General features: G+C 37.4%; 1 protein-coding gene across 5 annotated transcripts in view; it reads left to right on the top strand.

The window, feature by feature from the left end:
• COL14A1 (collagen type XIV alpha 1 chain) overlaps window positions 1-26,445 on the top strand; it is a 243,560-nt gene that overhangs the window by 121,062 nt on the left and 96,053 nt on the right. For all 5 annotated transcript variants that reach the window (XM_060195648.1, XM_060195647.1, XM_060195649.1 and 2 more), the window contains 5 exons: window positions 9,108-9,237; window positions 12,142-12,264; window positions 13,609-13,758; window positions 17,490-17,606; window positions 24,991-25,137. In XM_060195648.1, the coding sequence (XP_060051631.1) occupies window positions 9,108-9,237; window positions 12,142-12,264; window positions 13,609-13,758; window positions 17,490-17,606; window positions 24,991-25,137 (667 nt within the window). The remainder of the gene's footprint in view (window positions 1-9,107; window positions 9,238-12,141; window positions 12,265-13,608; window positions 13,759-17,489; window positions 17,607-24,990; window positions 25,138-26,445) is intronic.

Here is a 26,445-nt window from a genome sequence, read left to right as displayed (position 1 = left end):
AGGCTTCATTTTTTCCATGATTTATGTAAGAGAGGAAGAGGGAAAGGAAAAAGAGGGGGAGAATGGAGCGATATCACAATCTTTTGTTTCTATTGTTTCTTTTTCTCTATGACCAACTTCATTAGATTCTATCACGGCTATTCTGTATTTTCTGAATTTTCACTATATTATTCATTTTAATTTAGAACGTTTTTCCTAGCCATGTTTCTTATTCAAACCAGATAATTTCAATTTAAATTTTAAAAGGTATTTTTACTTTTTACTCATGGAATATGAATATTGTGTATGCAATTTTGTTACCTGCATGCCTTTCCCTCAGCACATTATTTTTTTATTTTTTATTTATAAAAAGGAAACACTGACAAAAACCATAGGATGAGAGGGGTACAACTCCACACAATTCCCGCCACCAGAACTCCATATCCCATCCCTTCCCCTGATAGCTTTCCTATTCTTTATCCCTCTGGAAGTATGGACCCATGGTCATTATGCGGTGTAGAAGGTGGAAGGTCTGACTTCTGTAATTGCTTCCCTGCTGAACATGGGCATTGGCAGGTCTATCCATACTCCCAGCCTGTCTCTCTCTTTCCCTAGTGGGCTGGGCTCTGGAAAATCGGAGCCCCAAGACACATTGGTGAGGTCGTCTGTCCAGAGGAGTCCAGATGGCATCATGTTAGCATCTGGAACCTGATGGCTGAAAAAAGAGTTAACATATAAAGCCAAACAAATTGTTGATTAATCATGAACCTAAAGGTTGGAATATTGCAGATGAAGATTTGGGGTCTCCATTTTGAAGATAGCCAGTAGGCCTATTTTAGTTATATTCCAAAGGGCCCATGACTATACTAGTTTTTTGTTGTTGTTTCTGACCTGACATCTGATATGCAAGTGGACCCAAGTTATTGTCTGGGGAGATGATGTTATGGCTAGAAAAGGGGCTAGAAAACTGGAACAGGGAAGAGAGTAGCTCCCAAATGTGGGAAAGGTATATAAATATTGTTGACTATAAACCCCATAGATTTGATTTGGGGCCTATATTCAGCTTAGGAGCCTATGCAACCTCTGAATCCCTATAGATCTGAGCTTGCATTCTGTGGTCATGAGTAGGAACATTCCAAGCTGCCCCAACTTCAGGAACATCTTCCTCAGGTGGTAGATAGAATATGTTGTCCAGCCTCTCTTCAGAGGATGGAACATTCTGTACTATTGTTGATCCACATTGAGGGTAAAGTCATATGGGGGCCCACAAAAGGGTCTACTGTCAGGACATTATTTTAAGTCTTCCTAGGGAAGAAGTCCACAAGCTCATAATTAATCAAGAATAGCAGTTATACTTTCATTCTTATGTTTTTTCAGTAGACCTTTAATGAAAGATTATTTGAATTTGTGTTCTTAAAAAAATTTATTTTATCCCTACATTCTCTCAAGTAGTGTGTGTGTGTGTGTGTGTGTGTGTGTGTGTGTGTGTGTGTGTGTGTAGACATACATGGGGGCTTCATGCTCCTGGGAGATTTCTTTTTCCTTATAAAATATAGAAGGAGACAGAATATAGAGATAGATATCACAACTCCTGTCATACATGGTGTGTCATGAGGGGCTGATGGTACAAACCCAGAACCTCTTACATAATAAAGTGTGTGCTCCATCAGGTAGTTCATCTCCTAGCCCCTCAGAATAACACTTTATTTTAGGTTGATAACAGTTGTGATGGAATTCCATGATAGTCTTAAGTCTAAGTTCCAGAAAAACCCATAAAACCGGTCTGGGAAAGATAGTGTATACAAACACTATAGCTTGAATAATAAATTCACTCATACCATATATTTCACATTATGTTTTTTTAAAGTTTTATTTGTTATTGGATAGAGACAGAGAAATTGAGAGGAGAGGGGCAAATAGAGAAGGAAAGATACAGAGAGACACCTGCAGCCCTGCTTCACCACTAGTGAAGTTTTTCCCTCTGCAGGTGAGGATCAGGGGTTTGAACTTGGGTCCTTGTGCACTGTAATGTGAGTGCTTAACCAGGTGCACCACTGCCTGGCTCCCACACTATCCGTGTTTTACAAAGTAAAAAAAAAATAATAAGTTACACTTAATAATCATAAATAAATATAGATTATGATGTTGTTAATTTTTCCCACTATTGCCCTATTTTTATTTGTTCATAAAAATAAGACCCATACAAACTGCCCACAGTAAGAGTTTAGTTTTTCTGGCTTTTTTTTTCTCTCTATTCATTCCAAGAAACACATGAAGGTTTTGGGGGTTATTTATTTATTTATTTATTATCCCTGCTAATTTAGAAAAAGTAACAATTTAAGCTCATGCATGCAGTTGTTAACTGTCCAAGCTAAAATAATTATATTTACTTTGGGTTCTCCTTAGATAATTTTCCCTTTGCCAGTTTCTTTCATTTCACAGTATTTATTCTGAAACACATGGACACCTAGGAAAAGTAGGTCAACATTCTTAAACACATGTGTGTCCTCCTTAAACAAACTCTTAAGAAACATGAAAAATATTAATAAATATGATAATTATTGTGCAGAAGTCTTTTGCTATACAGAAGAAAGTACTCTAATATTCTTCAAATATCAACTCCATTGTAGAAGTTCATTTAAAAGGACTTTATATACACTTTTCTTTTATGGGCATTATTTCAAGAATTCAACTAAAGATCAATTAAGAATTTATATTGAAGTGTTTCATGAAGTCTTACTGCTATGTAAAGACTAAAGTAGAAAAGACAGTTGCAGACCTAGATCAGAATCCAAGGATCTTGAATTCTCACACACTAGATGAATGAATATCTTAAGGATATGAGGATAGTCTGGCTGCAGCATCTGTCCCATCACTGATCTTCAAGGTTGATTTGGCTGATCTGAAAGATGAGGCAGCTATCCCCTTTCTCCCTTGTGGCTCCATGTGTATCCCTCCAGAAGCTGTGCACTAGGGTGAAGAGGATAACTTGCCCCATATATAATAGAAAGAGACTATAGGTGTCACTGTACTTCCTGCTAGAACTTCCAAACAAGCTCTCAATGTTCACTTGTAGGAGAATATAGGGTAGTCAAGCTCACAGGCTTCCAGATACATCCAAATGAGGAGCTGTTCATGGCAACCTTCCTTTCAACAAATAAGGAAGATGAAGAAGGAAAGGAGGAAGGAAAGAAAGAAGGAAGAAAGGAAGAAAGGGAGGGAGGGAGGGAGGAAAAAACATAATTGTGACATTTGGCAAAAAAATTGAATGGCTAAATTACAAAAGTAAGAATGACACAAGTTTGAATGAGAGAATACCTATTACTAACATTTTTTGTTAGATTTCATTAATTTTTTTGTTAACAGTGACTTACAAAATAATGTTTAAAGAGCATAGTTTCACAACTGTGTGTGTGTGTGTGTGTGTGTGTGTGTGTGTGTGTGTATCCAACTCATTGAACTTACCACCAAAGTACCTGTGCAATTAGACAGAATGAAATCCTCTACTTGCTAATACGTGGGACTATCTAGTTCCATTTTAAATGGTGCACTCTCTAACAAAGTTACAAACACTAGATATAGGCTAGGGCCCCCCGGGGACTGGACACATATGTCCATAAGTTAGGATCAGCTATATACCTTGAAATAAAATGCTTAGTAGTCCTCTGTGATTAAACTTAGACTTAATAAACTTAGCAAGCAAGTAGAAAGACCTATAGAAGGCACCTAATTTATTACGTAGGCCTAGGCACCCTCCTCTCATACACCCTACTTCACTTTCCTCAAACATTTTATCTAGTCAACTAATTACACAAAAGAAAGTAAGGTAGATCTACTAATCTCTCCTGACAGCATGAGCATTACTGTCACCTCTTGATAGTCTTTAGAAGGAACACTGTATACAATTGGCCAAGAAATATACTGGTCAAAAATTTAAAAAAAAAATTAGTTGGTATAACTAATGGGCAGTGACTGTCCTTATGACAGCTTTGACTAGAATCACCAAACAAGTAAATGCTGTAAAACTCTAGGTTAACTTAGACTACACTAAAACCCTAAGTGTATTCCCTCCCTAACTCGAGGCCAGACCCCATAAACCTAAACCCCATAAACCAGATTGGATACAACAAATGACATTCCATATTTAACAACTGGAAGAAAGTCTAGGCTCATAAGATAAAGAAGGGACTACAGAAGCTTGATAAGGGCAAGAGACTGGCTCACTTAATGATGGCCATTTTGGTCATCTGGGGATCTAGTCAGGGAATCTTTGAATTCCCCCATAGATGATATGTGTCAAGATCTCTAATAGATCCCTCTTTCCACTATCACTGGTCACTTCCATCAGGAATGTCATCACAAGACCTCTGTGGTCCTCTCAAGGACCTAACCCTCACTATAAAATAGCAGTGAGGGACTGCCCCACTTTCTGAAGGAAGGCTGGGTCATCCTACTCTACCATTAGAGGAAGACTGGTCCTGAAATGAGTGGAGCCTGGAATGTTCCCAGCCTTGGACTGTGTGCTCAAACTGACAGGGACTCAGTTATTACAGAGACTTCTGTGATAAATGTAAATATATATGGGCCCTGGGTCAGACTGATAGGGTAAACAGTTAATTGTATTAATAATACTTTCTTTAAGTTTGTCCTCTTTCTGGCTTATCTCATTTGACATGATTCCTTCAGGCTCCAGCCAAGATGGGGTGAATGAGGTAAATTCACCATTTTAAATAGCTGAGTAGTATTCCATTGTGTATATATACCACAGCTTACCCAGTCACTCATGTGTTGTTGGACACCTGGGTTGCTTCCAGGTTTTGGCTATTACAAATTGTGCTACTATGAACATAGGTGTGTACACACTATCTTATGCCAGGACTGAGTGAAGCTCTGGTTTGCTCAGCCATCATGTGTTATGACCTGCAGCATCTGTGTGTAGTTGAAGTTCATCTTTACTTTAAAAGTGCCACAATTAATAATCAATACCCCAGTTTAGAGAACTTTGAAGAGATTTACATTTTATTTTAAGATTATGTGTCATTAAAATATCAAGCAGGACTGGGGAGATAGCATGCGGGTTATGCAAAAGACTTTCATGCTTGAGGCTCCAAGGTCCCAAATATAATCACCAACAACCACCATAAGCCAGAGATGAGCAGTGTTCTGGTTAAAAAATTTAAAAAAATAAAAAAAATAAAAGCTGTGCAGTCATGTGAAGCAGTGGATAGCGGATAGCTCACACCAGCTACATAAGAACTCAATAGAGCTTCTTTATTTGGTAGTTATATGGGTCTCAGTTTCCCCATTTGTAATGTGTGTAATGATGCTTTTTTTCAAGGATTGTGGTGAACTTGAAGTAAGTTATTCTATTAGATCTCTTAGAGTAGTAGTTCAGTCATAATAATTGTAGGGCATAATATGGCTTTTATTATAAACTATTGCAGCCACTTTTTTATTTATAAAAAGGAAACACTGACAAAACCATAGGATAAGAGGGATACAACTCCACACAAATCCAACCACCAGAACTCCATATCCCATACCCTCTCTTGATAGCTTTCCTATTCTTTATCCCTCTGAGAGTATGGACCCAAGGTCATAGTGGGATGCAGAAGGTGGAAGGTCTGGCTTCTGTAATTGCTTCCCCACTGAACATGGGCAGTGACTGGTCAATCCATACTCCCAGTCTACCTCTCTCTTTCCCTACAGGGGCAGGGTTCTGGGAAAGCAGAGCTCCAGGACACATTGGTGGGGTGTCTGTCCAGGGAAGTCCTGTTGGCATCATGCTAGCATCTGGAACCTAGTGGCTGAAAAGAGAGATAACATATGAAGCCAAACAAATTGTTGACCAATCATGAACCTAAAGGCTGGAATCGTGCAAATGAAGAGGTGGTGGGGGGGGGAGTCACCGTTTTGTAGATAGCTAGCAGGCATATTTTAGTTATATTCCAAAGGGCTTGTGGCTATACTAGTTGTTGTGTTTTTTTTTTTTCTTTTTTTCCCTGAGCCTGAAGTCTGATATGCAGGTGGGTCCAAGTTATTGTCTGGGGAGATGATGTCATGGCTGGAATGCAGCCACTTCTTATCAAGCTAAAATTTTTCATTCAAAATTCTATTGCTGCTGTTCAGTATTCTACAGGCTAAATTTGTATGGTTTGAAGACCAGTGTGAGAGATGACCTTATTAAAGGAACATTAACCTGGGATAATTACTAGACAGACAGCATGTAATGAATACCCAGGCTCTGAGCTCCCAGAGGAGTTATATTTAAAAGAAATATCCTCAAGGGCACAGCTACATTGGTGCAATGTGACAAGTATACAGGTCTAGTCAGCTTCAGTTATTTTTTTATATGTCCTTTACCCCATTCTAGAATGGTTATCATTCTAGAATAAAATGGAACTTTTATTAAAAGAAATCTCCTATCCAGGAACACAGAAATACAAGCCTGTATATTTTAGTAGCATTTCACTTAGCAAGCAAAGTCATTTTAATCCAGTTACCTACTTAAAATTTCCTTTTTCATACATATGTTTTTAAAAACCACACTGATTTTATTTAGTGCTTAACTCGACAAGAATTTATTTTCTTTTTTTAAATTTTTTTTTTTTAGTATTTTATTCCCTTTTTTTGCCCTTGTTTTACTGTTGTAGTTATTATTGATGTCGTTGTTAGATAGGACAGAGAGAAATGGAGAGAGGTTGGGGAAGACAGAGAGGGGGAGAGAAAGACACCTGCAGACCTGCTTCACCACTTGTGAAGCGACTCCCTCTGCAGGTGGCGAGCCAAGGCTGAACTGGAATCCTTAAGGTGGTCCTTACCCTTTGTGCCACTTGCACTTTACCACTGTACTACTACCCGACTCCCAAGAATTTATTTTCTTTCTTTCTTTCCTTCCTTCTTTCTTTCTTTCTTTCTTTCTTTCTTTCTTTCTTTCCTTCCTTCTTTCCTTCCTTCCTTTCTCTTTCTCTTTCTTCCTTTCTTTCCTTCCTTCTTTCTTTCTTTCTTTCTTTCTCTCTCTCTCTCTTCCTTTTTTTTTTTTTTACCTCCAGGGTTATTGCTGGGGCTCAGTGCCTGTACTACGAATCCACTGCTCCTGGAGGCTTTTTTTTTTTCCTTTTGTTGCCCTTGTTGTTTATCGTTCTTGTTATTGTTGTTGTTATTGCTGTCATTGTTGTTGGATAGGACAGAGAGAAATGGAGAGAGAAGGGGAAGACAGAGAAAGGGAGAAAAAGACACCTGCAGACCTGCTTCACCGCTTGTGAAGCGACCCCTCTGCAAATGGGGATACAGGGGCTTGAAATGGAATCCTTACATTGGTCCTTGTGCTTTGCACCATGTGTGCTTAACCCTCTGTGCTACCACCCAGCCCCAATAATTTATTTTCTAATACCCTATACTTTAAAAGAAAAATTTTTGTTTTTGTTTGTTTGTTTTGGCCTCCAGGGTTATCACTGGTGCTTGGTGCCAGCACTACAAATCTACTGCTCCAGCAGCCTTTTTTTTTTTTTCCATTATATTGGCTAGGACAGAGAGAAATTGAGCTAGGAGGGGGAGACAGAGAGGGAGAGAGAGAAAGATACCTGCAGACCTGAAAAATTGTTGAGAGGTTCTGCTCCAAAGGAAAAAAAAAAAAAAAAAAAAAAAAAGCCCATACCAGGATACTTGTTGCTACTATGTCAATACATGGTGTTCAGGAGGTGGGACGGTGTGGGGAATGAAAGAGAACTCATATCCATGCCTCAAACTTTTGATTTAGAGCTTAGCAATACTGTAGCAGCAGCTGCCTGTAGATTCATCAACTCCAAGAATGCTAGAGTGTATTCCATGATTCATAGACACATACCCTCATCCACCAGTAAGTAGCCTGTACACTAGCATTTCACCCAGCCCTTGGATTTAAAAGCAGCTCCTGCTTTACCAGTCTTAGGACTTTTTCAAACTTGTTTGGGTCAATTCTTACATCCCAGCATTTTTCCACTCATAATTAAGCACTTTAACTGACCCAGAGATGTGCCAGCATTTAACTGCTGGATCACAGGCTGAGCATTTTGTGGTTTTAACATTGAGAACTTGTAGCCTCTCTGGTCTGTAGATCCTTTTAAGGGTGCCTGAATCGGCATTGCCAATCCACATGGCACAGTGCACTGGTCTGTGTTTGTGTGTATGTGGACCCCACCCCAGTTTTCCATGAAAGAGAGAGAAGGGGGTTGTGATTTCAGTTTGAGGGGGATATCTCTTTTCAGAAAGAAAAACTGCAGCACTTCCTAGTCCCTTTGGTAAATGTGTTTCAATTTTGGAAAATTTGGATTTAGTGTGTGGTTGGCTCTATTATTCTTGGCTAGCACCCACCTTTTTTATAAAGGACCATGATTAGATTTTTCTCTGAAACGATAACAAAGGGAAAACTGGAATTTTAAGAGGATGCTAAAGTAGAATTTTTTAAAAATGGTAACAAGGCTGAGCTATAGAGTAGATATTCCTAACCTAGAAGCTCTTGCTTTCCAAGTAGATGATTATCATAGAGGATTGTTTGCTCTTCTGGATACTTTAAAAATGCTGAAACAATGTTGAGTGAAGATTATTCCTAAGAGTCTAAAAGCTTCCAACCTGAACCTTCTGCTTTAGTGATTATAAACTAAGGGGAATTTCAGAGAGAACTGCTTTTGCATGGATACCTTGTTTTCTCATCACTCTCCAAGCACCTCTTGCTTCTGACTTTTTCAAAGTACCTCCAGTCCTGACCTATTCATAGACCATTAGGAATAGAATAGAAGTCTTATTAAGGGAGTCAGGCTGTAGCGCAGTGGGTTAAGCACAGGTGGCGCAAAGCACAAGGACCGGCATAAGGATCCCGGTTCGAACCCCGGCTCCCCACCTGCAGGGGAGTCGCTTCACAGGCAGTGAAGCAGGTCTGCAGGTGTCTATCTTTCTCTCCTCCTCTCTGTCTTCCCCTCCTCTCTCCATTTCTCTCTGTCCTATCCAACAACGACAACAACAATAATAACTACAACAATAAAACAACAAGGGGGAATAAATAAATAAAATAAATATTTAAAAATATATATAAAAATTTTTTTTAAAAAAGAAGTCTTATTAAGACAATGGTTCTCTGCTTTTTTGTTCAGGTTATGGTTCCTGGAAATGAGAACAATCTCCTTCTGAAGTCATTGCTTCCCAATACTGAATACAAGGTCACAGTAACACCTATCTACAATGACGGAGAAGGGGTCAGTGTTTCTGCTCCTGGGAAGACCTGTGAGTGAAACTTTGCCTTAAGGATTCTCAATGACTAATAATGGGGGGGAAATGCATGGGGTCAGTGAAATAGCTCAGTTGGATCATGTGTAACTGCCATGTATAAGACCCAGGTTTGAGCCTGGCTCCCAAGCACTGAAGGAAGCTTTGGTGCTATGATCATCTTCACTCTTTCTGCCTCTCTCTAAAAATAAATAAGAAAATGTTGTTTTGGATTTTTGCATTGCTGGCTCAGTACTAAAAGAACAAGAGTTCTAAGAGGGGAAAAAAAGGAGAAGAAGAGAAAGAGTAGAGGAAAGGAAACTACTAGGAAGACAATTAAAGCTGAGAGTACCTATGTTCAAGTCCTACAGGTTCTACCACCATTTATGGGGCGGGTGGACTTCATGAACAGTGAAGAATTGCTGCAGGTCTCTTTCTTCAGGTATCTTTCTTTCTCTCTATCTCTGTCTTCCCTTCCACTCTCTGTTTCTTTCTTTCTTTCTTTCTTTTTACTTTTCCCATGAGTTTTTATTGAGAGTTAGAAACTTCAATCTCAGTTTCTTTCTGTCCTATCAAAAAAAAAAAAAAAAAAAGACTATGGCTGGAACTGCTACATTATCCTTTCTGTTTATTGGTCCAGCTAGTCATAGAACACACACTTTGTTTAAAGAGAGTCTATTGCCACTGCTCAAAGGGCAAAGAACTAAAAAGAAAGTCCATGCCCATTTTTATTCTGCTACATTTAGCAAATCATTATCAGCAATTGATTATTCAACTGATAACTGCACAAGTCTTTATAACTTTGCAATCTAGACTCTGATTCTGTTCAGATGAGGAAACTGATACATCTTATTTAATAGTGGTGATACCTCAGTTCTGAGTGCCTGCATTCAGACTCCCAATAAGTGTGCACATTGTGAACTCTAGCAATTAATACAATATTCCCTTCAGAGTCATCATGTGGGAAGAGAAGAGGAAAAGAAAAGAGTAGAGCAGTGGGAGAGCTCCCAACTCTTTACTCTTACCAGTATATTAGTGTTTAAACTTGATCTTAAATTGGTTTGCACTTTGGAACTTCTAGCATAGTTTTCATTTTTACTGTTAACTCAATGTTTGAGAATCACAGATTTGAACAGTACACAGAAGAGTAACTGAAACAGTATTCACTTAACATTTATGTTTAAATATATATTTATTAAAATATATTGGGAGTCAGGTGGTAGCACAGTGGGTTAAGCGCAGGTGGTGAAAAGCGCAAGGACTGGCGTAAGGATCCCAGTTAGAGCACACAGATCCCCACCTGCGGGGGAGTCACTTTGAAGGCGGTGAAGCAGGTCTACAGGTGTCTATCTTTCTCTCCCCCCTCTGTCTTCCCCTCCTCTCTCTATTTCTCTCTGTCCTATCCAACAACAATGACATCAATAATAACAATAATAACTAAAACAAATATATATGTATATTTAAAATATATTTATTATTTGACAGAGACAGAAATTGAAAGGGGAGACAGAGAGAGAGAGAGAGAGAGATCTTCAGCCCTGCTTCACCACTTGTGAAGCTTTACCCCTGGAGGTGGGGACCAGGGGCATGAACCTGGGTCCTGGTGCACTGTAATGTGAGCGCTTAACCAGGTATGACAATACCTGACCCCTGGATTAAATTTAAATACATCACCCTTATTGTTATTATGTCTGGAGTGTTAAAGAACAGGCTAAAACAACTTAAAATAAGCACTGTTTTGGCTTTTTTTTTTTTTGACTATGCTGTTTAACATTCTAATGTTTCAAATGATGGTTTGATTAAAGATGTAGTATATTGATAAATGTCTTGGAGAAATGTATCAATATACCCTGTGGCAATAGAAATCCTGTAAATCAATATTTCCTCAATAAAATAACATTGGCATTGGAAAAATATACATTCTAATGTTCCATAAAGTCACCCATAGTGAGGGGAGAAGAAAGAAGAGCAAATAAAGAAGAAAATCCAGTTACTCCATTTAATTGCCAATGAGCTAGGCTTGCAGATCTATTTTAAACTATTGTATATTGAAGACTAGCATAATTTTTAAATGGTGTTATGATATTTACAGATGCATGGACTCATACAAAGATAAACTATTTAAAGACCATTACTGCAGAATTACAACATAAATCTCAGTACAGATATTTCGCTGTATGTAATAATACATAGAAAATTGTTTCACAGTTGTTAGTGGATGATCTGTTTATTTTAAACACTGATGAATACAAATAAATTCTATCAACAATAAAAGAGAAATGATAATATCCATCAGTATTCATACTGTTTTACCAAGATCCTACTTTGATTAAAAAAAAAACAAAAAAAAACTGGGGGGCCGGGCGGTAGCACATGGGGTTAAACGCAACATAGTACAAAGCGCAAGGACCCATGCAAGGATCCTGGTTTGAGCTCTCTGCTCCCCACCTGCAGAGGGTGGCTTCACAAGTGGTGAAGCCTTCTTTCCTTCTTTCCTCCTCTCTGTCTTCTTCTCCAATCTCAATTTCCCTCTGTCCTACCCAACAGCAAAAATAACAACAGCAATAAATACAACAACAATGGGAAAAAGATGGTCTTCAGAAGCAGCGGATTTGTAGTGCAGGCACTGAACCCCAACAACATTATTTAGTTGAATTTTATTAAAAATTAACTGAAGATAAAGTATACAAGTGATATTGAATGAACTTCAGATTTTCAAGGAAATGTTTTTCACCACAGAGGCAGTTATTTGCTACATATTTAAGTTTTTAATCAGCTGTGAACTCTCAAGGGCATGTGTTTCAGTATATTTGTAAATATTTTTAACACTGTGTTAAGCTACCTTCTATTTTATTAATGATAATGTGAGGTGTAAAGATGAAAACCACTTTAGACTTTTGATTTTTCTTTTTCCCTTTTCAGTATCATCCTCTGGCCCCCAAAACTTGCGAGTGTCAGAAGAATGGTATAATAGACTGCGTATTACCTGGGATCCCCCAGCTGCCCCTGTCAAGGGCTATAGGATTGTTTACAGGCCTGTTAGTGGTAAGTAATGCTTTAAAAAACACACACACACATTTAGAGATAAGTTAAATCCTTAACTTTTTAAGGTATGCATTTTTTTCTTATTTCATTTATAAAAAGGAAACACTGACAAAACCATAGGATAAGAGGGGTATAACTCCATATAGTTTCCACAACCAGAACTCTGTATCCCATCCCCTCCCCTGATAGTTTTCCTATTCTTTAGCCCTCTGGGAGTATGGACCCAAGGTCATTGTGGGATGCAATGATCCATACTCCCAGCCTGCCTCTCTCTTTCCCTATTGGGGCAGGGTTCTGGGGAAGCAGAGCTCCAGGACACATTGGTGGGTTGTCTGTCCAGGGAAGTCCTGTTGGCATCATGCTAGCATCTGGAGCCTGGTGGCTGAAAAGAGAGATAACATACAAAGCCAAACAAATTGTTGACCAATCATGAACCTAAAGTCTGGAATAGTGCAGATGAAGAGTTGGGGGGTACTCCATTTTGTAGATACCTAGCAGACATATTTTAGTTATAGTCCAAAGGTCCTGTGGCTATACTAGTTTTTTGTTTTTTTTTTCCCCTTGAGCCTGAAATCTGATATGCAGGTGGATCCATCTCCTTAGACAATAACTTGTTTTAACTTTCTATCTTAGGTGCCATTTTTAGTTTTAAGAGATGATTATGCCCAGTGAAATAAATAAAATGCATGAGTATATCAAAATATATTGGTGGAAGCAGGGTTTAGAATAGAAGTGATGAGTGTTTCAGGAACTTGGTGTTATTGTCTGTTTCTCTGTCTCTCTCTCTTCCTCTCTCCCTGTCTACCTTATTAAAGGAAGCTTTGGTGTTCTTGTCTGTCTGTTTCTCTGGCTCTCTCTCCTTCCCCCTCTCTCTTTCCCTCTCTCCCTGTCTCTATCTAAAAAAAGAGAAAAAGGCAGAACTCATAAGAGCACTACCTAGAACAACATGCTGATGTTTCGTGTGGCAAGATATAGCTTGATGTCCTCTTCAGTCTGGCAAGTGCCCTAGTAACCCCTGGGTAAATAGAAGCTCCAATGTGAAGACCTCAGAATGTGATGGTTGATGGACTGTAAGATGAATTACTATTTATGAGTAAATACCAGGGAGAAAACCAACATTTTTTTTTAAAAAAATGGACCATATTCCCAAGAAACCCCAACCACGAGGGTCAGAGAAATGAGTTTTAGAGTAAAAAGAATTTAGATTCATCCTTTAGTCCTACTGTTTGCCTTTTGTATCATTTTGAATAACTGAAAACAGCTTAATTTAAGTATAATTAACTTTTAGTGTGTTTCCGCTTTGCCATATTCTATTGTACTAGAAATATATTCTTTCTTCTCTAGTTTCAGGGCCAACGCTGGAAACCTTTGTGGGAGCTGACATTAACACCATTCTTATCACAAACCTCCTGAGTGGAATGGACTACAATGTGAAAATATTTGCCTCCCAGGCCTCAGGCTTCAGCGATGCCCTGACAGGCGTGGTGAAAACAAGTAAGACTTCTGTCTTGTGGTTTCATCCCCCACATGTGGTTTGCTGTTTGGCTTTCACTGTAACTGAACCCTGCCTTCAATTAGATCCTTGGTTTTTCTTTTGCTCAGTATTTTCCTTTCTGGATGATGTGCCATGGAAAAAGAGGTGTGATCCTGACTTAAAAGATTCTAGCCCAGTCCTGATGGCTGGCAGGCAGAATGTCAGCACCTGGCATTCAAATACTCTTGGTGGTGGTGGATAGGATTTCCTTTTGGAGAGTCTTTTTGGCTTTCTTCAAATTCGGTGAAATTTTCCAAACAGCCTTTAGTCTAACATGGCAAATGGCAGTTAAAGTTGGCCCAAGCTGTTTAAGATTGCCTTTTATCAAAGGTTGAAACCCCTTCTTTTTTTTTTTTTTTTTTTTTTTTTTTCTTAACCACAGTACTAATCAACTCTGGTTTATGGTGATGCAGAGTCTTGAACATAGGACTTCAGAGCCTCAGGCATGAGATTCTCTTTGCATAACTGTTATACTATCTCCCCCGACCCTAAGCCCACTTTCTTATCCACACACAACACATACACCCTCACAGAGACATATGCACATGCATGACCATACAGAAAAGTTACATGCACCATTCTAAGGACTTCCTTGTTTGCCTTTTAAGAGTTTTCTACTGTTTGAACACCATCTGAGACTTCTCATTGTCATGTAGCCCACTCAGAAATAATGCAGTGTATGTATGTTTCATATCACTGATGTTTGTTATAATTCTCCACCATCTGTTTAATATATTTCTTTAAATTAGCTTACAATTTTCCCACCTAGCTATTTGTTCAAAGCCAGCAAATTTGTTCTAAACAGAAGACCGGTATTTTTTGATATGCACTCAATATAAATGATCAAAATAAAAATGGTTTGGCTCTGTGCCTACTTCAGTCATCACGAGGGCTATTGGCACACTTGAGAATGGCAATTGTTCTACCATCAAAAGAGTAAGCTTTAAATCTGCTGTTTACTAGCTATGACATTGATAAAACTACTTAACTTTTCTGAGTCCAGTTTTCTCAATTCTGAGATGAGGGCAATAAACAGTTATAGGTTGTTGTAATGATCAAAGAGATGGCATATAACAAGTGTCTTATATCTCACAGACATTCTATGGATAGCCACTATTATTAATGTAATAATTGTTTGTTATATTCTTGCACTATATTTCACTCTCATTTCTAATTAGTTTCATAATTAGAAATGAGGGCTATTAAATCCTACCCCAAGCACTTATGTTTCATATAGGGTTTCTCTCTTTTTTCTTTCTTTCTCTTCTTTCCTTTTCCTTTCCTTCTTTTCTTCCTTCCTTCCATCCTTTCTTTCTTCCTTTCAGATTTATTCAGTTAGAATCAGAGCATCACTCTAGCACAAGTGATGTAGGAGATTTGAGTGAGGGGCTCATGCTTGAGAGTCCAGCACTACCTCTCTTGCTGTTGACTGTATATATTTTATTTTTTATTTATAAAATGAAAATATCAACAAGACCATACCATATATATTTTATATAGGATCAGCCCATTGGTTAAAGCAAATTTTCTAAGTTCTCTTCTATGGAATATGTTAAAACCTTGTAGCCTACAAATCAACCTTTAAAAAAATTGTTTCTGTCTTCAACAGTTTGGAAAGGTTGGCCTATGATTCTGATTTCATATTTGGCTATTGAAATTGTACTGTTTTTGGACACTACCATAATCCTCATGTTGTTTTCCTCTGATGTGCTATGCCAGCAATCACATAATCCTGTCTTAGAAAAGCCATAGAATCCCCTGTGCAGTTTCTTACTCTTTATTTCCTCTCTCCTCTAGGGTATTTTCCTCTCTAGATTATTTTTTCTGTCTTTGCTACATTTTCTGTCACTATGATACTTTTATTCCTCTCCTGTATCGTTTTAGCCTTCTTTTTCTGCTCTTTCCTTCTTCTGTCCCATTCCTTTAATAAATATCTGTTTAAAATATGTTTTAAAAGCCCCAGAGCAATGTCTTTTTTATATTCTTTTCCTGAAAGTGAAAACCACAGGATCTTGTTATTTTTTTCTGCCCTTCTTTGAAGCAAAATAAAACCCCCGATCATGACAAATAATCTCATTGAAGTTGTCTTTAAAAATGTTAGTGTGGGGGCCAGGTGGTGGTGCACTTAGTTAAGCACACACATTATAGTGCACAAGGACCCAGTTTCGAGACCCGGGTTCCCACCTACAGGGGGAAAGCTTTGTGAGTGATGAAGCAGTGCTTCAGGTCTCTCTCTCTCTCTCCCTCTCTGTCCCCACCCTTCTCAATTTCTGGCTATCCCTATCCAATAAATAAAAGTTAATATTTTTTTTAATTTTTAGTGTGATTATTTACCAATTTCCTTTTTTGTCAGGGGGAGGAGTGTTTCTCAGATGATCTAACACAAAGAATGAGAATATGTAAATTGTGATTAGACAAGAATATTTTTTCATCTTGAGATATAAGAATTTAAAAGTGTAAGAATTTTCTTACTTTATAAGATAATTGTGAAAGGGATACATTGTGTGTTTGAAACTGTAAGCTCATTAGAATCTGAATATCATTAACTTTTTACTTCATTGGATAAACATTGGATACACCTCTTGCACTAGAAACACATCACTTTTTTAATAGGTTTAATAATGATTTATAAGATTGTAAAATAACATGGGGATAATAGATCCCACCACCAGAGTTTTGTGTCTTACCCCTCCAATAGAAATTTCCTTAATTTTTTTAATCTTTATTATTTTTTTGGATAGACACAGCTAGACATTGAGAGGGAAAAGGGTGATAGAGAGGGAGAGAGACAGAGGGACACTTACAACACTGCTTCACCACTCACAAAGCTTTCTTCCTGCAGGTCAGGACCTGGGGGAGAGGGAGGAGGGGGGAAACTTCAACCTAGATCCTTGAGCATTGTAATGTGTGCACTCAACCAGTGTGCCACCACCCAGCCCCAAAACTTCCTTATTCCATATCCCTCTGGGAGTATGGACCACCATCCTTTTTGGGGTGCAGAAGGTGAGAGGTCTGGCTTCTGTCATTGCTTCTCTGTTGGACATGGGCGTTTGCAGGTGGATCCATACCCCAGTCAAAAAAATGCATCATTTTACTCCTTCACCAAATGAATGTTCTGTGAATCTGTGTGTGTGTGTGTGTGTGTGTTTTCACATGTTTGACAGTGTTCTAAATTTAGTAGAAATTCATATAATTATTTGTTAAATTTGTCCATTCTCATTTAATCATATGTGAAATTGCTTCTGTTTGAATAAAATTTGCATTTTGTCAATTTTATCCTTCCATTTTACTTAAACCTTTGGTAATTGCTAAGTACATATTTTATTTAATTCCTTATTATAAAATATTATGTATCAGCTTTACAATATTTAGAAAATCCAAATCACTAACTGGGAAAAAAAATAAAATCACCCATAATGTCACCATTCGTTACATCTGGCCTGTTACCTGTAAAAACTTACTTTTTCCTTTTTTGCTTATAAATATCAGATTGTATTATACATATAATGTGTCTCCATTATTTTTCCATGTCATGAAGTAGTTATCTGTTGTGCACAAATGTGTGTTGAAGGATTCCCTACCTCTCACTATGAAACTTTAAGTTAGAATGTAATGTTAAAATTACTTTCAGATTTGAGGATATTTGCAGCATTATCTGAGGTGTGACATAGCTATTTCTGTTCCATTATAGTGTTTTTGGGTGTGACTAATCTTCAAGCAGACCAAATCCAAATGACCAGTTTGTGTGCTCAGTGGCAGGTACACCGTCATGCCACTGCCTACAGAATAATTATAGAATCTCTCCAAGGTAAGTGTAATCCATCATGTCAATACTTTGTCAAGCACTCATGTACTCAGTCCTGTGCAAATCACTGGATAACAAGAAAGTAACAGTAGACAAGAGTCCCCTTCTTGAGGAGGCAGTATTATGCCATGGACCAAGTAGCGTACAGAGTGAGATGTTTAATTAAGCCAATTAATTAATCTCTTCAAGCCTCCATCTTCTCATATGGTTATTTTATGACTGTCTGTGAGATTAAACTGAGATAATCTGCCTAAGTCACTTGCAACAGTTCTATGAATGACTATATAACAAGTGCTAGCAGCTAGTGGTAATAATAGTTAAAGAGCCAGGGCTGGCATACATTATGAATATGTGAAACCATATTTTTGATGCACTCCACAGAGATTTAGGTTTGAACTGAACATTCATGTTTTTTTTTCTCTTTTCATTAACAAAAATGCATTCTCCCATAATTTGGTTGTATGCATTTTGAGATTAAGTCAGTGGAGAGATTCTAATTACAACTTCTTGTCAACTTTTTTCTTTGGGTTTGGGAAAAAGGTCCAGAGAAGTTATTCTAAAATTATTACTTATGAGGCATTTACATGAGGTAAAATTTACAAATTCCCAGTTGTTATGTGTAAAATAGCTAGGCTTTATCACTCAGATTTAATTGTTTGTAAACAACCAAAATGTAGATAAGATAAATTTAGAAAAAAAAAAAGGGTCAAATAATAGTTACTATATTTAGACTTGCAATTGCTTTCTCAGCCTTTTTATTATCACAGTCATGTGTACTGAAAACCACAGTACAAAACCATAATCATCAGGCACATCAGGATTTCAGGTGTGGGGTCAATGTCAATGTCAATGCCAATGTCAATGTCATCAACATCAATAGATCTTACACTATTCTTCCACTTTGCTTTTCTCTCCCTTCATTCTGCCCAAGTCTGTAAATCGTCTCTGCTTAGATTCAGAATTACTTCCTCCCAGTTTTCAGCTTACAGTCTTAATGAAAAGAGAACCTTTCTTTCTCAATAATTCCAACGAAAGTCTAAGAACTGAGTCATATTGATGTGGTTTGGGTCACATGCCCCTAAATCTGTCATTCAGATCAAGAGCATGAAATTAACTAATTGGACCCATTTCTCTTCCTCCTTCTCCTGGTTGTATCTGAAGGAGATGGAACTGCTATTATTCAGTCCTTCTCAAGTCATAAAGAACAAGAGTAAGGAGGAACAGATTTAAGAAAAAAAGTAAATAGATATGACAGACAAAAATAACAGATGCCTCCTATCCATGTAAATAAATGTTATGACACTAGTAGCCAAGAATTTTTCATTTTAAATAAAGAAACAATTACAGAGGTTGAAACTGAAATAAAATCTGCATTTGAGTCAGCCATCCATTTTGTAAGCAGACCAAAGTCAGATCAAACTTTGGTTTAATGCTGGGTTTAATGTGAACTTGAAATTTCACAGGATTCTCCCCCACCGCTTCTGTGGATGCTCTGGAGTTCTGTCTTTCTCCAGATGTTTTTGAGTTGACTTGGCACATGACGTTGGGTATAGTGTTTTCCCCTCAAATTCATATATTTATGTAAATGTTTACAAATATTGTATTTCTCTCCCCCCCCCAATTTCCATTGGTTAATGAACTATTTTCTACTCTGCTTTAAACAAGTTTCAGACAGGATGGGGAGTGTTCAGAATGGCATGACCATAGACCTAAATTTCAAAAGATGCTCAGTCTGTCTTATATCTTTAGGAATTAAAACTTCACAATGACCTATTAACAAGGACAGACAATTGCAGCATAGTGGAGAACTTACCTTGCTAAAAACCAGATAAAAACCAAAATCATAAGAAACAAAACCTAGTGTCTACACTAAACTTCTTGAAGCAACTCCATCAGTTCTAGGGGCTAGGCATTTGGAAAACAAATGTGAAGGGCAGAGTGTCTACTTAATAAAATTCCATTAGACTATCTTGGGTGCTTTTTTTTTTTTTTTAGCTTATGGAACTCAATAACTGTTTTTTTTTCCAAGGTTTGTTTTATTTTATTTTTTTTGTGCTTATTTCTTTTTTAAATTTATTATAAAATGGAAATATGGCAAGACCATAGGATAAAAGGGGTACAAGTCCACACAATTCCCATCATCAGAACTCCATATCCCATACCTGATAACTATTTATAGGATGTTCTGGTGAATCAAGTTTGTGGCATCATTATCAGCATGACAATAATCCAAAAAGTTGCTTCATACAAATGCAAATACAAATAAGACAGAATTTTCCCTTGTATTTCAAAAAAAAATAACTCCCTGCTCCTGGCACAAAAGTTTGAGGAAATTAGTCATGATTTGATTAGTTCAGATGTTTTCCTCTATGGCGGAGCTATTAGACTTGAGTCATAGATGCCAGTAACAACATTGGATAGAGCCCCATTCATGTTACCCTTCTTTGTTGAGACTCAAACTGGTATTATTTATCATTAATTTCAAAATGCCTGTTCCAGTTTTCCAATGATTTATAGGTTTTTTGTTGTTTTAGCAACAAAACAATTTATATTCTACTGTCAAGGGCCTGCAAGTATGTTGATATTCACAAGGAACAGAGATGATGAGAGAAAAATTGATTTCTCTAGTTGGCAGCTGAAGAGTACTGGGAATCTTTAGTGGGGATAGATAAATATGATCCATGCACAGGATTCAGGAAACGTTTGTATTGCGGGTGATCACAGATTCTTGCAGGAGCCTTCAAAAGATGGGTGAAATTCAGAAATAAACAGCTGTTTTGTGGCTCTGAGTCACATTAGGGACCACAGATTAAACTTCAACTTAATCAAAACAGAAAACAACTCTTACCAATATTTCCCTACTGTCCAACTCCACAGTAAACATACAAATAACTTGACAGCTTTTTAATTTTGTCATTTTGTATAATATATGGTAAAAAAAATTGTTTAGGTAGATTTTACTTCATTCTGAGAAAATGCATTGCTTAAAATTATATTAGAAAGTTCACTCACAATATTGAAAATAAAATTTTAATTCCTTTTAACAAATGGATTTAATTTATTTCTTTTTGCCTCCAGGATTATTGCTGAGGCTTAGAGCTGGCATTATGAATTGACTGCTCCTAGCAACTATTTTTTTTCTAATTTATTGGATAGGACAGAGAGAAATTGAGAGAGGAAAGGAAGATAGAGTGGGAGAGGGAAAGATAGTCACCTTGCAGACCTACTTCACTGCTTGTGAAATATCCTGGCTACAGGTGGTGAGCCAGGGACTTGAACCGCATCCTTGCACTTAGTACTCTGTGTGCTTGTATTCAGGTGCACCACTGCCTGGCCCCCATTTAGTTTATTTGCATATTTTTATTTAACTTTATTTTTTTTAAAAAAGATTTACTTATTGTATGAGAGGAGAGAAGACAAAGAGACTGAGAGAAAACAGCACTGTTCATCTTCACTGTGCACACTCAAAGGGATCAACTTAGGTTTGGAAAGCCTTCATTCTACCTTTGCACTATCTCTTGGCCAATATAATATTTAATTATATTTTTAAATCAAGATTTGTCTATAGATAGATATTTAAATGACATATCATGTTTGTTCTGGTTCATTTATATTGTAAAATAAATATAATTCCAAATATATTAAAATGTGGAATGGGGAGTCGGCGGTAGTGCAACGGGTTAAGCGCATGCGGTGCCAAGTGCAAGGACCAGCATAAGGATCCCGGTTTGAGCCCCCGGCTCCCCACCTGCAGGGGAGTCACTTCACAGGCGGTGAAGTAGGCCTGCAGGTGTCTATCTTTCTCTCCCCCTCTCTGTCTTCCCCTCTTCTCTCCATTTCTCTCTGTCCTAACAACGACATCAATAACAACAACAATAATAACTACAACAATAAAACAAAGGCAACAAAAGAGAAAATAAATAAATAAATATTAAAATATGGAGTAAAATTTAATAGGCACTGTACTTTCTAAATAGAAGAGTCACGACTCTTACATTTGCATTTTATACTAAAAAAAAACTATTTTGGGGACTGGGTGGTGGTGCACCTGGTTTAGCGAATATGTTACACTGTGCAAGGCATTGGGTTCAAGTCCAGTCCCCACTTGGAGGGAGAAAGCTTTGCAAGTAGTGAAGCAGGACTGCAGATGTCTCTTTCCCTCTCTTCCTCTCTATTGCCCCCTTCCCTCTCGTTTTATTATTGGACATTAAAAAAAAGTATACTCTGGACTTTAAATTTGAATTTACTACTTAGTATATGAAATTGGGTATGTTACTAGCTTTTCTGTTTTCTGGTTAGGAATAAGTATAAAGACTAGAGGGAACAACTAAGTCAATACATACAAAATCTTTAGAATAATGCCTGACATATATGTGCTCATTAAAGGCTGGTTATTATTCTTAGCTGGTGTTTTCATTAACTGTCAAGCACTGGACCTGGCACAAGTAAACTGAGTACAATTAACTCAGCTTTCCCAGATTCCAGATTCAAGGAAAAGCCAGGACCTAAAACCCTAAAAGACAAAAGTCAGCACTATTTTCTCATAGAAGGGAAAATCATTTGGATTTGGAATGTAGGAATGAAGAAACTAGCCAGCAGTTAATCATGCTGGATGTATTCTTTATGATTCACCCTAAGCCGTGTTGGAATCAAGATGGGAAGTTCCATATGGAATTAGCTGTATATGAAATGCCTCCGTGGCAGAAGAAAAGGAACTTTGGAACAATCTTCTTGTTGGGAAATTCCATGTGGAATTAGTTGTATATGACATACTTTCATGACAGAACAAAAAAGAACTTTGAAACAAACAACCTCTTAGTTGGGAGAACTCCCACCCCCCTTCAGTACTCACAGCCCCAAGCACCATGTTCTATTTCCTCAATAGCAATTTTTCAAAGCAGGGATTTTCAGAGTGGGTCCAGGGGTGTGGGAGAGCCTTTTCTGAACCCCAAAAGTCTCTTATTTGCAATTGAAAGAAATCATGACGATTCTTTGGTTGTCCCAGTATTACTCCAAGTTTTATCTTTATTTGTGGCAATTTTGAAAACAACTAAACCTATGCACAAAGCTTCTAAGACTGTGGAAGTCCAGTACCAGTTCTCAGACATTAAAAAAAAAAAAATGCCCAGAAGTATGGACCGACCAGTCAACGCCCATGTTCAGCGGGGAAGCAATTACAGAAGCCAGACCTTCTACCTTCTGCAACCCTCAACGACCCTGGGTCCATGCTCCCAGAGGGCTAGAGAATGGGAAAGCTATCATGGGAGGGGGTGGGTTATGGGGATTGGGTGGTGGGAATTGTGTGGAGTTGTACCCCTCCTACCTTATTCTTTTGTTCATTAATCCTTTCTTAAATAAAAAATTAAAAAAAAAAAAAGACTAACAGCAAAAAAAAAAAAAAAAAAATGCCCAGAACCTTACAATTTCTAGCTCCATACCTATAACTTCAGATCACTGCCTAGAAGGTTATTTGCTGTTATATGAAATCTGCTGTTTATGTTATATGAAATCAAAAGGATTACCTTTTATGTAGATTTGTAATCATTTGACTATATTCTGAAAAGTCATATTGAATAAAGGCAGATCAAGGGGCCAAACAGTGGTGCACTTGGTAGAATACACACATGACCATGTTAAGGAACTAGATTCAAGCCCTTTGTCCCCATCTGTAAGGGGGACGTTTCATGAGCAGTAAAGCAGGCCTGCAGGTGTCTTTCTTTCTGTCTCTTTCTGTCTCTCTCTGTCTCTCCTTCCCTTTTAATTTCTCTCAGTCTCTATCAAATATACAGAAAAAAAAAGAGTAGTGGATTAAGAGCAGTGGATTCATCATACAGACACCAAGCTCCAGAAATAACCCTAGTGGCAATAAAAAAACAAACAGATCGATTGATAAATAGAAATTTTAATTTAAAAAATGAATAATGCTAGCCTCCAGACTTGTTCAAGAAATCAATTGAAATTATACATATAAGAACCTGAGGGGTTTAGATTGTTATGTGGAAAACTGAGAAATGTTCATATGTACAAACTACTACATTTTACTGTTGCCTGTAAGCCATTAATCCCATTTTTTGTAAAAAAAAAAAAAAAGCCATTTTTTTGTAAAAAAAATTATACATATAATTATGTACATTAATAATTCTCCATTTGGGGTTAGGCAGTGACACATCTCGTTAAGCACACATATTACAATGCACAAGGATGCAGGTTCAAGCCCCTGGTCCCCACCTGCATGGGGGAAGTTTCTCAAGTGGTGAAGCATGTCTACAGTTGTCTCTCTAGCTCTCTCCCTTTCTGTATCGCCCCCTCCCCTTTCAATTTCTCTCTGTTTCTATCCAATAGTAAACAAATAATATTTTTAAAAGGCATAATTCTCCATTTGTTAGAGTTGGCTTCAGAAATCTTTTCATTAAATTTCATCTTTAAATACATAAAATGTAATTTTCCCCTTTTTAATTGGGGGTTAATTATTTATAGTAAATACAATTATTGGAATATGTGCAGTTTCTCAGTTTCTGCAAAACACAGTCACCCCCCAGACCAGGTCCTCCTCCACCATCATGCACCAGGACCTAAAATCCTCCCCACCCCCAAGACCTTTACTTTTTTTGGTGCAATACATCAAACCCAATCCAAGTTCTGCATTGTATTTTCCCTTCTGCTTTTATCTCAACTTCTGTCTATGAGTGTATATGTCATCCCATATTTATCCTTCTCTTTCTGGCTTATCTCAGTTAGCATGATTCCTTCAAGATCCATCCAAGATGAGGTGAAGAAGGTGAATTCATCATTTTTAATAGCTGAGTAGTAAAAATGTGATTTAGAAAACAATTTTTCTAGTGATTTAACTATAATTATAAGAATGTAAGTTAACAGGGATATAGTTCTATACCACACCTACCATCAAAGTTCCATGTCCCCATTCACCCAAACAATAACCACCAAACACAAAGTCTTAAAGGCAGTTTGACAGCTCCTCCCACTTCCCTTTTTTTTTTTTGTTAGTTCATGTGGTTCAATTCTCTATATTCCACATATAAGTGAAACCATCTGAGAGCTGTCTTTTACCTCCTTTAAGCATAATCACCTCCACTTCCATCTATTTTGTCCCTAAGGACACCTTATCATCTTATTTTTTTAATTGCAGGGTAATACTACATTAAGCATCTATCCCATAGTTTCTTTATCCAGTCATCTGTTGATGAGAATAAATGTGACTTTTAACTATAGAAATCAGTGGTTGTATTAACTGCTCAGGCAAAAAGAGTATACTTGCAGCAAATACAATCCATTCTGTAATTACTGAGTGTTTTAAAAGCAAACCATTCACTGATGCCTGTTTTAGAAAACTCATATATGTATATTTTGTTGTGTTTTGTTATTATAGATACAGAAAGCCAAGAATCCACTGTTGGTGGAGGGACAAATAGACACTGTTTTTATGGACTGCAGCCTGATTCAGAATATAAAATCAGTATATATACAAAGCTCCAGGAGATTGAGGGACCCAGTGTGAGCATAATGGAAAAAACACGTAAGTATTCTCTCATGTTCCCCAACTCCACCAACAAAAAGCATTTTAGGCATCCTGTTTTTATTCAAAAATCTTACTGCATTTTCCAAATGTTAGCTATTTCTATCTATAAAGCTAGGTACTGCAGGTTTTGCCTCCCTCACCCAGCCATAGAATTGACTGACTGCTTATGGCTAACTGCAGTCCTCTGCACATTTTTTTTCTTTCTCTCTATTCTCCAGATAACATTTTTCAAGGAACTGTCAGGCCATATGATGGCAAAATGTTTGAAACAATGACTTGTATTATGATCTATATCCATAAGGAACATTTGTGGTATGGGGGGTATGAAATGAAGCTTATAGTCCGGGTCCTGACATTGAAACAATGACATATTAGCACAGCCATGAGGGTGGGAGTGGAGCCAACATGTTCCAACTGGCTGACCCTAGAACTTTTGCTTGCTTAAGAGCCTCTTGCTTTTTTTTCCAAGTTGGCTGAAGATCTGTTGCTCTGTAGGGAAAGTCAAAGTATAAAATTAAAACAAAGGACTTTTTGCATGTTCTAAGGAGCAAGGATAGTGTCAACTTCTTGGAATGGGTTTTAATCAAGAATTTGTGACCTAGAGGTCACAGACATTAAAATGGTTTCAATCATAGTGAATTCTGGTGTGTGTGTGTGTGTGTGTGTGTGTGTGTGTGTGTGTGTGTGTGTGTGTGTGTGTCGTCATTTGTGTGATTAACTTTGTTGTTTGAACTTTAAATCAAAATTCCTGGAATAAATGGTGGGCGATGCACTTTCTGGGTAGCCCTTCTATCTTGTACCTAATGGTTGCAAAGTCAGACTGTGTACATAAATCTTTTTGTTGATCTCACACTAAGAATGAAATCATCATCAATAATTTAACTTCAAAAGACAAAAGTAAAAGTAAAGTAAGTTGAATCATCTAATTTTTTAAAAACATAACATCATAATACATATTCAACATTTTATTTTATATTTTATTTTATATTTTGTGCACACTTGTGTTCTTCAGTGTACATACTCCACAATTTACCCACTTTATATATATGGTTCTGTGATCTTTCATATATTTAAAGTTGTATAATGGTTACTACTATCTAGTGTTAGAATGTTTCCATTCACTCATAGAGGCTTTCACACTAGTTTGTAGTTAGTTGCCTTTCCCTTCCTCAGCCTCAGGAAATCGACTTTTATCTTCACATGCATTTGCCTTTTCTGATCATTTCATGCAAGTGGAAATAGGTGCATGTAGTCTTTTGCACCTGACATCTATATCCTTCAGCATATATTTCTGAGCTTTTCCTT

Source organism: Erinaceus europaeus, chromosome 1 (genome assembly GCF_950295315.1).
Source record: "Erinaceus europaeus chromosome 1, mEriEur2.1, whole genome shotgun sequence".
Taxonomy (NCBI): domain Eukaryota; kingdom Metazoa; phylum Chordata; class Mammalia; order Eulipotyphla; family Erinaceidae; genus Erinaceus; species Erinaceus europaeus.
The sequence above is the reverse complement of the archived record's forward strand: the minus strand, read 5'-3'. Positions and strand labels throughout refer to the sequence as shown.